The following is a 12,348-nucleotide window of genomic DNA, read 5'->3' on the forward strand; positions in this document are numbered from 1 at the left end:
GAGGACGCACAGCCCGGAGCAGGAGAAGCAGGCCCAGAAGAACAATGAGGAAGTCAGTGACCCACAGGAGCAGAGAGAAGTGTCCCTGCAAGAGATGGTTTGCATTCCAAATGGCTTGCTGGCTGCACGACTTTCGGGGCTGGGGGGCCATGTGGTGTCAGTCAAGACTGCCCTGGGCATCGGCCACAGACCGCCAGGCCTGACCCCCCAGACACTGTCTCTCTGGCCCCTGGAGGGTGACTTTCTTCTGAGTTTGCAACTCACCACCTGGACGATCTCAAGACTGGTGAGAGTCTGAATAGATGGCAGAATCCGGGAGGCACAGACCCACATTGTAGAATGGAGCACTTTTTTTGCTCGAATCCAGCAAGATCCACACAGTGGAGTGGGGGAGAGGGGCGAGGATGGGGAAATGCAAGTAGAAGAGCGATGTCTCTCTCCCTCTCCTCTCTCTCCCTCTCCTCTCTCTCTCTCTCTCTCTCTCTCGTCTCATCTCCCTCCTTTCCTCTCTCTCCCTTCCCCACTTTGATCTCTGATTTCCTAAAATGTTGATACACACACACACACACACACACACACACACACACACACACACTCATACCCCATGTCACAGAAGCTCCCAGAAGCTCCCATGGTCCCTTGCCCTCCAATTTTCCGGACATTTCACTGGGCCTCTGGGAAGCTCCCGCAGACCCGGGCCGCTCCCTGCAGAGCCTTTATTTCCCTCATCTGCAGAGTCCCCTTAACTATGAGATGGGTGGCTGGAAGTGCCTTGCTCAGCCCTGCTTGGTTCCCCGAGGATTTCTCTGGAAGGTCCTACTGTCACAGCGAGCATTGCTGGAAGTCCTTTGCTAAGTAAACAGGAAACATCATTCTGTTGGAGGGAAAACGAAAACCTCTCTCCTCAGCACAAAGGGCATCATGTGCCAACACCCATATCCTGTGAGGGCGGAATGGGGAGTGGGCAACATGATCCTCTTCTTGGCTCCTGGCCTGTTCACAAGCAGAACTTCAGGGAGGACTGGCTGACTTAGGGTGCCTGGAAAAAGGGTTTCCACGGGCTTTTGGTAGGCAGCAGCATCCCTGTTAGGAAAGATAACAACAAATGCGGCAACAAACGGAAACAAAAGAAAACTGTGCAAGGTCACACGGCAGGGTGCATCTACGGTTCAGTCACAGCGGGAGTAGGAGTGTTCTGGTATGGAGCCACCTGGGTCATCTGGGAAACCGGAAGCCTCGAGTCTGTCCGCCAGGGGAGCTGACATGGGCCAGGGCTGGACCGCATCACATCAGGACCTGGGTCCGTGTGTCGGGCAGGCGCAGCCCCACCAGCCCCCCACACACGAGCACGGTGGAGGCCAGCAGGATGGGGATGGCTTTGGTGATGCCCACCAGGGAGCCGAAAATTAAGTTTCCCAGGACGGCTGCCGCTTTGCAGAGGGCATTCAAGAACCCAAAGCCTGTCGCTCTGCAAAGGAAAGAGACAAAGTTCAGAAGGTGACTCCGGACACAAGTGACGTGAGTTTTCCTTGTTATTGACTCCAGCATGTGGGGCATTTGTTACCACGAGGTGGGCAGATGGTAGTAGGCTTATTATTATTTTTAATGAATCACCGTGAGATAGAGTTACAAAGCTTTCCTCTTTGAGTTTCAGTCATAAAATGATCAAACATCCATCCCTCCACCAGTGCATATTTTCCACCACCAAAGTTCCCAGTATCCTGCCCCCCCAGTCCTACCTCTCCCCCTGCCTTTATGGCAGACAATTCCCTCCATACTCTCTCTCTAGTGTTGGGCACTATGGTTTGCAATACAGATACTGAGAGGCTATCACATTTAACCAGGAACCACAGGTTGAAGTTCCCCCTTGCGGTACATTCTTCCGACTTTGATAAACGATCACGTATCCATTTGTGCAGTGTCAGGTAGAGAAGTGAAGAATTTCTGTGAGTGCCAGTAATCCCTGCTTTGTCCCTCACCCCTGGTGACTACCAATTTTTTAAAATCGCCTCTGTAATCTTGCCTTTTCCAGAGTGTCACAGAACTAAGCTCATATAGTGAGTCTGTCTTTTGAGAATGACTGCTTTCATGTTTTAAAATCCACTTTAGCCTTTTTGGTTTCTAGTCAGAAATTACCATCTTAAAAAAAAATTCTGGTTACATGGGCAGTGCTCAGGGATTACTGCTGTGTGCTCAGATATCTTCTGGTGGTACTTGGGGGACCGTATGCCATGCCAGGGATCGAACCTGGGTTGGCCACGTGTAAAGCAAATGCCCTACCTGCTGTACTGTTGCCCTAGCCCCACCAAGCATGTTTTTTTGGTGGACAGCAAGGGAGGGTTTTGGAAAACACCTGGCTCTTCACAGGGCTTACTCTAGGCTCTGTGGTCAGGGATCCCTCCTGGGGGACCAGATTCAATGCCAGGAATTGAACCCAGATGAGCTGCATGCAAGGCTTTACCTGCTGTACTGTTTGCTCCCCTAAAACACTGTAAGGTAGTAAGAAAAGCTGCATTATTCCGGAGAGGGAAAATGGCTGGTGTGTATATTGCTGATAAGAAGAAAGAAAACATTCTCCTGCACAAAGTCCTTGGCACTGAAGCTGAGGAACGACCCACACAGAATTTACATCTGGGTCATAATAACCACACTTTCTCAAGCTATCCACATCTGGCATCACACAACCATAGAAAATATGGAGGCTATCTTCTCATATCCCTGAGAGTAGCCAGAACTTTCCGAGACTTCCAAGCAGTGCTGAGAGGCACACCAGGGCCATTGATACCTGAAACTTCTAAATGAGACGATTCAATCTTTATTGCTAAAGAGTCTCTGTCTTCATTGACCAAAAAGACAGTTCTTCAGATGAAAATCCTGTATGGATGCAAAGCATGAGGCCTCCTTCCATCACTGCTGCTGTCTCAGAACCTAGAGCTGCCCTTTCCATGGAGAAGTCATTAATCCTTCCAGTACTTGGAGCCTTTTTGCCTCCTCTCTCCTGCTTCCAGGCAAGTGTACTCTTCCTCATGTAGGCGCCTAGATTCCAACTTGGTGCATTTTAAACAGGTGGCCACACCAGTGCCTGGGCTAGGCTCACAGAAGTGATGACCAACTGCTGTACTTGTGGTCCAGGCACTAGTGTTTTTAGAAGACTTATGTGATAATAAGGTATTGCCAAGGGTGGAGAAACTTGCTTTTCTCCCAGAGAAAGCTTTAGTTTCAAATTGATTTGGGTTCACTACTATATATTAAAGGAAATGACAAAGCAAAACATCTACCTCCCCCCACACAAATGGTTTTCATTTCTGAATTCCCTTTCATGTGCTCCCAATCATCACCATATTTTTACAAATTACACAATGCATATAATTTTTACTTTCTGCTTTCCCCAAATCATTAAAAACAGTTTGCCCTATTCTATGTGTGCTTCATTTCAAGTAAATTGATGTAGCACCAAATCAGGATTTCTGTTCCCGTACCATAGGAGAATTTGGAGCTTTCCAAGATTGGGGAAACATACAAGTCATGGCACTAAATAGCATCACATGGATCATCTCTCCATTTGGATGTTGCCAACAGGCAGTGGAACACAGTCAAGGTAAAATGTTTACCACCTGCTTGGTGGAGACTGGAGAAGAGGAAGTGGGGTTCTAACAGAGCTCCAGGGAAGTGGGAGCAGACAGCTCTTGGGAGATAGGAAGAAAAACCATGACCCATAACAACTGAATTTTGTTTTATTTTAGGGGAAGGGCACACCTCGCAATGCTCAGGGGCAACTCCTGACTCTGCACTCAGAAATTACTCCTGGCAGTGCTCAGGGGACGATATAGGATGCCACGGATCTAACCTAGATTGGAATTGTGCAAAGCAAGCACATTACCCATTCACTGTACTACTTCTCTGGCTCAACAACTGAATAAAAAAATGTTATTTCTTCCATTCCTTCCTCACTCACTTGACTTATGGGAATAAAGTAGAAAGACAAAGCATCTATATGCCTTTCATGAGCTTTCTGTAGTGGGGGAAGAGAGCAAATAAACATGAAACTTAACATTCTATGGCATCACATATGGGTGGCAATTTGCTTTAAAATTAGCATAGCATTGAAAGTCATTGGCAATAAGTACCCATAGGATTTAAAGCAAGTTCATCAAGAATCTACAGGCCAGATATGGTTATTCAGGGCTTTAAGAAACAACTTGGAAGTCCACATGAGGTGTGATAACATGGAGACAATTTTTTCATTGGTGATATGAGTGGTATTCAAGATATGCCATTGAATGGGTTTTGTTTTGTGTGTGTTTTTTGCTTTTTGGGTCACAATTGGCAATGCTCAGGTGTTGCTTTTGGCTGTGAACTCAGGAATTATTCCTGGTGGTGCTTAGCTGACCATGTGGGATGCTGGGGATTGAACCCAGGTCAGCTGCGTGCAACACAAATGCCCTACTGTACTATGGCTTTGGCCCTGCCATTGGGTGGGAAGAATGTTCTCTCCTTAGTGCAACAGACAGAAAAGCATTCTCCAAGAACAGCAACCTCAGCCCAGTGAAATGGTGCCACCATTCAGGACTCTCAATCCTGCCCCTGGGTCCTGTACCTTGACCCAAACATGGGCACTGCTGTGTGATCAGCCCCCAATTCTCATGGGCCCATCAGCACTTCATGTTCTCTTCACGCTGCTTGCCTTATTGTTTGGTCCCATGGGGAGACAGATGGGCTCCTCTGGCGCCAACAGCACCCTGAGGGACTGTTTGGGGGTCTGCTGGTTTCTCAGGTGGGCTTTGCTTCCACAGTAATATTTTACCTTGGGGTGAGATTATGAATAAAGGGGACACCTATTTCTCATGCCCATACTGTCTACTTCTAACTTCCAGAGACATAAAGGACTGAACATTTTCTGAGTGGCCACAGGAAATATAAACATAAAATGCTAAGACCTATAAAGAAAACTGAGGTGGGGTGCAGGGCCACAGATGGAATACAGGTTGGCTGGAGAAGAGAGCTGGACCCATGATGTTAAGAACAGCCAAAGGTGAGCTCTTTATGATAGGGAATGTATGATAAGGGATGATGGCAATCACCACTGGGGAATGCCAGATGGTCATGGTGAAGAGAATTCTAGAACCACGATGAACCCAAGATAGCATTTGCGTCAACCTCCTCACTGCATATCTAAACAACTGAGGCACAGCCATGTGGGCTGTGCCTGAGGTCACATGACTAGCTAGAAGAAGATCCAGGATTCAAGACCTTCAGGGTTCGAGATCTGGAACTTCTTTAAATTAGACCTGTCCTGAGGGGTGGGGCTTAGATTGGCTGACATTCAGGGAAACTGTGCTGATACTAGCTCAACACTAAAGTGGACCACTTCACAGATGCCTGGGATGAGCGGGGAATAGCAGGGCCGAGAGTGAGGGAAAGAAGGAGGTGGCAGAAGGAGGCAGGAGCACACTACTGGGCGGGTAGTAGGGCTAAGGGGGTCTGTGCAGAGTTCTGAGCTAGTTGGGAACTGGGTCTCTTTACTTCACATAGTAAATGCTCCCTGCTCTGAGATCTAGGAAGGAGGATTAAAAAATAGTTGTGGAGGCTGGGAGGCAGAGTGATAGTACAATGTATAGGGTGCAGTTTTGCATGTGGATGATCTAGGTTTGATCCCTGGCATCTCCTATGGTCCTCTGAGCACTACCAGGAGTGATATTATTTTTTAAAATTTTATTTAGGAGTGATATTCTTGAGTGCAGAGTCAGGAGTAATCCCTGAGCACTGCCAGGTATGACCCCCAAACAAAATAACAACAAAATGGTAGGGCTGGAGAGAGTGTGATTCAACCCCCCCAGCACCCTGTATGATCTCCCAAATCCACCTAGGAGTGATCCCCAAGCACTGAGCCAGCAGGAAGCTCTGAGCATAGTTGGGTGTGGCCCAAACATTTTAGAAAACGGTTGAGGGCCTGGAGAGAGTGTACATGAAGTAAGGTTCTTGTCTTGCATGTAGCCGGCCCTGATTCAAATCCCCATGTCGGTGTCTGAGGATGTGGGTGGGATTTTTTTAATTATTATTATTGTGAAACACCATGAGGTACAGTTATAGATTTACAATTTTTTGTGCTTGGGTTTCGATTATACAATGATCAAATACCCATCCCTCCACCAGTGCCCATTTTCCACCACCATGGATAATATCCCTCGTGGGTGGGAATTTTTTATACCAGGCACTGACTTCCTTAGTGCTCTGGACCTGATGGAGCATCACAGCTCATATTCTAGCCAGTCCTAAAAACCCAATAAATGGGCTGTATTTTCTCTCTGCATCTCCAACTGCTGAGAGGGCTGAAAGCACTGTAGGTGGTAGCATGGTCAGGGTTCTGGGACTGTGCTCTTCTTCAGTTAATAGTTTAACTCAATAGATTAACCCAATAGTTTAATTCAATAAACTCAATGATTTACTCCGCAATGGCCAATGATGTGATCAGTCACGCCTATCTAATGATTTCAGCAAACTCTTAAACCAGAGGATTTCAACTTTCAGAACATGAGACTGTCAGTCTCAGATATTTCTTGCCCATACGCATTAAAGTTATTAGCACTTGACATGGTATATACCTGCTCAGAGAGTGGTACTATTATAATAAATATAAAATATGGATATAAGAGTACTCTTTTTTCTGAGGTTCCAGGGATCAAACCCAAATCTGACACATGCAAGGAGTGTCCATTACTGCAGAGCCACATCCCTAGGTAAATAAAAATTATTTTTATTTTTAATTATAATGCTTTTTAGTTCTGTCTTAGTGGTACATGACATGTTTCTCCCATTTTCACTATTCCATGGGTACAACAGGTTGAACATCAGTACTAAATGACTTGGTGCAGGGACTCCCAGATTGGTGAATACACCCATGTGGAGGGAGGGGTCATGCTCCATGCCCTCAGGGACAGCGATGTCTGTCCACTGGGCTTTTATGGACCTTATCTTATGTACATCTTTATCATTTCTAATAAATAATAATAGTAAATATAGTGCTTTCTTGATTTCTGTGAGTTGTTCTAGCAACTAACTTCCTTCCCTCCCTCCCATCTCCTCTTTCTCCTTCCCTCCCTCCTTTTTTCTCTCCCTCCCTCCTGTCTTTTTTTCTATGCCTCATCCTATAGTGTGTGTGTGTGTGTTGGGGAGGCGGGTACTAGCTCCAATTCAGTGCTCAGGGAGCAGTACAGGGGGCTTCTGCATATAAAGCACAGACCCAGTCTTTTGAGCCATCTCCCTGATCCAATATAAGATTATTTTTTCCCAAAAAATACAGGTGAAACTGACACTATCAGAAGACAGCTATTTTTCTCATTTTAGATTTCTCGGGGAAGTTGGGGGGATGTCAGTTTGGCTCCTTTTTATGACTTTTCACAATGACACCATGAGCTTAAGCAGCTCTTCCCAGATACCCTTGTCATCATACCTCCGGTCAGTGGGGTACAATTCCACAGTGACCACATCAAGAGAGTTCCAGGCCGAGATAGTCAATCCGTTGTATAGACACAGCATGCCGATCATCATGGACTCGCTGGTGCCGAACCAAAGGAAGAAACAGCTGATCCCTGAGAGCACCATAGAGCCCCCTGCCCAAAAAAAACAAACCAAAGGCTTGTCATTTCAGAGCCAGACCCTTAGGGGCTTCAAGATCCCAGGGATGGGTGGGTGGTGGGCTGTGGAGGGGGCTGCAGAAAGCTAAGGTGCATCCATGTCCACCTGTATGAAATGTTTGCCTCTCTAACTGCCTTCTGAGCACAGGGAGCATGAAATACATATCAATTACTTGGCTACTTAAGTGGAAAAATACACATTAGTCACACCTAATTAGTTTTTCAGTCCGTGAGCTCATGGAAGTTGCTCAAAGGAAATGTTATTCGATGTAATTTTCACCAAAACGTAGTCTACTGAAGGATCTGAAGGACTTTCTCAGGTCTGTAGGATGTGAATCTTTTTTTTCTTTTCTTTTTTGCTTTTTGGGCTGGAGCTACAGCACAGCCGGTAAAGCGTTTGCCTTGCACGCAGTCGACCCGAGTTCAATTCTTCCACTCCTCTCATGAGAGCCCGGCAAGCTACCTAGAATATCTCGCCCGCACGGCAAAGCCTGGCAAACTCCCTGTGACGTATTCAATATGCTAAAAACAGTAACAAGTCTCACAATTTGTTGTGAGACATTACTGGTGCCCATTCCAGCAAATCGATGAACAACAGGAAGACAGTGCTACAGTGCTCAGTGCTTTTTTGGTCACACCCAGTGATGCTCAGGGGTTACTCCTGGCTCTGCACTCAGGAATTACTCCTGGCGGTGCTTGGGGGACCATATGGGATGCCGAGAATCAAACTCAGGTCAGCTGTGTGCAAGGCAAACACCCTACACCATGAACTTAAGCAGCATCCTAGGGCTGGTACTGTCGCTCCGGCCCTAGGATGTGAACCTTTATGGGGCTAGAGAGTGTGGTGGAGAGTCATACCCTCTGGCTTGCAGGGAGGCTCCTATAGGTGGACCTGAAACCCAGCACTTACCTAGCATGGTCAAACGCCCAATTCTGTCCATCAGGAGAGCCGAGACGATGTTCCCTGGCAACACTGCCAATGTCCCCAGGAAGTTGACAAAATAGATCCAGTAGGCACTGTAGTCATCATCGAAAGTGATCTGGCATCCCGTTTTGTTGTGAAAAAACGAGCAGTTTTGAAACTCACTGTCAATGAATTTATATGGCTCAAAATCTGTAGACACAGAACAGGACAAAGCATCAAGCCCCCGATACCATGCAGCTCCTGATAGAGTGTAGGAAATCTGCTGAGAATTTTAAAAAGAAACCCTCTATAATATCCAGGATATACAAGACACTAGTAGAATTGTACAAGAAAAAATCCTCCAACCCCATCAAAAAATGGGGAGAAATGAACGGAAGTTTCCTCAAAAAAGAAATACAAATGTCCAAAAGGCACATGAAAAAAATGCTCCACATCACTAGCCATCAGGGAGATGCATATCAAAACAACAATGAGATATCATCTCACACCACAGAGACTGGCACACATTCAAAAGAACAAAAGCAACCAGTGCTGGCATGGATGTGTGGAAAAAGGGACACTCTTTCACTGTTGGTGGGAATGCCCACTAGTCCAGCCTTTCTGGAAAACAATATGGACAGTTCTTCAAAAACTAGAAATTGAGCTTCCATATGACCCTGCAATACCACTTCTGGAAATATATCCCGAGGATGCAAAAAAGCACAGTAGAAATGACATCTGTACCTATATGTTCATTGCAGCACTGTTCACAATAGCCAAAAACTGGAAACAACCCAAGTGCCCTAAAACAGATGACTGGTTAAAGAAACTTTGGTACATCTAAACAATGGAATACTATGCAGCTGTCAGGAGAGATGAAGTCATGAATTTTGCTTATAAATGGACAGACATGGAGAGTATCATGCTAAGTGAAATGAGTCAGAAAGAGAGGGACAGACATAGAAGGACTGCACTCATTTGTGGAGTATAAAACAACATAACATGAGGCTGACATCTGAGGACAGTAGACACACGGAACAGATAGATTGCTCCATAGCTGGAAGCCTGCCTCATGAGCAAAGAGGAAAAGGCAGCTGGAATAGAGATGGGATCACTAAGAAAATGATGGCTGGAGGAATCGATCGGGATGGGAGATGTGTGCAGAAAATAGATAAAGGACCAAACATGCTAACCTCTCAGTGTCTTTATTGCAAACCATAATGCCCAAAAGTAGAGAGAGAGAGGATGGGGAATATTGTCTGCCATGGAGGCAGGGGGAGGGTGGGCAAGGGGGGATATGCCGGGGATATTGGTGGTGGGGGATGTGCACTAGTGGAGGGATGGGTGTTTGATCATTGTGTGATTGTAACCCAAACATAAAGTTTGTAACTATTTCACAGTGATTCAATAAAATTTAAAAAAAAAAAAGGAATCCTCTATTTTACCCCCTGGATGGCTTTGAGGCCTGGGCTGACTTGATTGTGTAGGTCTTTGCCTGTGGAAGGCCGGGTTTACAAAGAGGCTGAATGATGCCTATGGTTGGCCCACTGTGAATTAATTTGTTTACCCCTTTTATAATGTAACTTCATTTTAATGATCATGTTGCATAATGGTGATGGTTATAGTACTAATGGCCTCCCTACTGCAATTACAAAGGCAATTTGTTTCAAAATGTGCATGAATCAGACTTATAATTGCCATTTTATGGGCTTCGGAGGCACAGAGAAGGAACAGAATTTTCCTTGGGTCCTTGAGACTAACTCTAATTTCAGGGCAAGAGTCTACCAAGGAGTCAGACTTGGCCTCCTCTGAAGGTCATTAGCAGGACTGTTGGTTTGCTCTTTAACTTAGGTCTCTCATGAGAGGTTGCAAAAAGTTGTGGATTCTGTTAAAAGGGGGTGAGCCTCAAACAATTTCTTATGGTCTATGTTGTGAGCTCATGGAAGTTTCAAAAAGCAGAGGATGGTTAGTTTAGACCAATGTTTCTTAACAGTTTTTCCAACTATGGTCCCTTCCGACCTTGTTTCCCACCCGTGGTCCCCTAGGAGTGTCTTGTAGCTATCTTGGGAACCCTAAGATATCTAGGAGTATCTTGTAATATCTCGGGAACTCCATATCCTTGGAATATCTTGGGAACCCGATATGCCCCCTGCCCTACTTCCCCAAGTTGAGAAATGCTGGTTTGTAAGAAGTGATAGCACTGTTAAACAAAATAGTCCCTAACATCCAAGTACCACAGTGCTGGTTTGAGTATTGAATAGTGGGGCCCTTTCTATTCCCAGCATCACTTGGTATGGCTGGCCCCTTTATGCATATAAAAAGTCAGCTATCACTAGTCTATGACTGTGATCAAATTATTTTTCTAAGCCTTGGCAATTAAAATGAAAGAGCTGGTGATTGCTTAATGAGCAACAGTACAAAGAAGCATAGGGTAAGGTGCTTAATCAATATTTCCCTCCTCTTCAATTTTTTCCCCCCATTTGAGAGCTTTTCCAGATTCCATTAAATGATTGAGTGAAAAACCTGAATTTCACCGAGTATAGTCTTGCAATTGTCCATCTCTGTCAGTTGCAGTTCAGGCATGTTTAATGAAAACACCAAATTTTGAAACCAGGATTGTCAAAACAAATAAATTACAGGCTATTCTTTTGCTGCAAAGTTTTTTTTCCCCCTTTTAACTTTGAACTTTCAAATTACATTTGTGTTAACTCTGATCAAGGACAATACAAGCTTAACTTGGATCCAACCTAATGTAGGGAATCCATTCATTTCACTTTAATCTCCTCTCCCCTCACAGCCTCGGCCCACACTGACACATGAATATCACATTTCTGTCCCATGCCGTGCCCTTGGAAGAGGCCCCAGGCAGAGGCAGGGCTGAGCAGACACTTACCTGTGTTGTCAAACACAGTGTCAATAAAAGTGCAGTTTCTGAAGTAGGTATTGAGTGAAGTCACATCTTCAAAGGTGCAGGCCTTAAACACTGAGTCCTTGAAAGTGACGGATTTGAACTTGACCCCAAGGAATCTGTCCAACACAGAGAGAAAAATCTATGTCAGTGACTGAGTCCACCAGGGTTCGAGGTGAAGGCACACAAGTTGGGAAATGTGATCATCCAACTCTGAAGTCTCATTATAATGGTTTCTGCACATTCTAAGTTCTGAGCTTTCCCCTTTGCCTTATGGAGCTTGTGCTACTCTGGTGATCCCATTGCTCATAAATATGATTTTTCCACTAGAAAAAAGATGAAATTCAAGATAACATCACTGGGATTTTACAAAATTGTTAAGGTATTTTGTGATTCGTGCAACTGTGGGTTGATAGTTTAGAGATTACTTGTGACTGCTAATCCTTTATTTTAGAACCCTAAAATATTTGTTCCTCTGCCTATGTCTTTACTGGAAAATCCTGTCTCTGGGGTTAATGGCTCCATTTGAGGATGTGCTCCTCTACTAACTCTGAATAAAAGTCTGTTTCCTCAACTGAAAACACAAACAAGACTTCTTTAGTCAAGTGTAGGGACTTCCAATTGTCCTGAAGAGAGAGTATGAGAAGCTGGCTTCCTTTATTTTTTTATTTTTTATTTTTTGAAGCTGGCTTCCTTTATGTGTGGAAGGATGGACTCAGGGGTCAAGAAGTTCAGAGGTCACATTCTTTCCAACAGTATTTTTCTTTTAACAGCCAACAGGTATTCCTTGACCTAGCTAGAATGACAGAAAGCTCTGCATATTTTAGATAAGTGTAGAAAGATGAAATCTGCCCAGAGACATTTTTTGTTGACTTAAAAGTGGGTCATTGAAAATAGAAAGA

The 12,348-nt window shown here is 45.0% G+C and overlaps 1 protein-coding gene across 1 annotated transcript in view; it reads right to left on the minus strand.

The window, feature by feature from the left end:
• Positions 1-1,179: 1,179 nt before the first annotated feature.
• Positions 1,180-12,348, minus strand: part of SV2C (synaptic vesicle glycoprotein 2C) — a 171,882-nt gene continuing 160,713 nt past the window's right edge. Inside the window, exons 9-12 of the mRNA XM_056112502.1 lie at positions 11,432-11,565; positions 8,545-8,748; positions 7,451-7,610; positions 1,180-1,468 (exon numbers count right to left, since the gene is read on the minus strand). Of these exons, the coding sequence (XP_055968477.1) occupies positions 1,285-1,468; positions 7,451-7,610; positions 8,545-8,748; positions 11,432-11,565 (682 nt within the window). The 3' untranslated portion in view covers positions 1,180-1,284. The remainder of the gene's footprint in view (positions 1,469-7,450; positions 7,611-8,544; positions 8,749-11,431; positions 11,566-12,348) is intronic.

Source organism: Sorex fumeus, unplaced genomic scaffold (genome assembly GCF_029834395.1).
Source record: "Sorex fumeus unplaced genomic scaffold, SorFum_2.1 ptg000018l, whole genome shotgun sequence".
Classification (NCBI taxonomy): Eukaryota; Metazoa; Chordata; class Mammalia; order Eulipotyphla; family Soricidae; genus Sorex; species Sorex fumeus.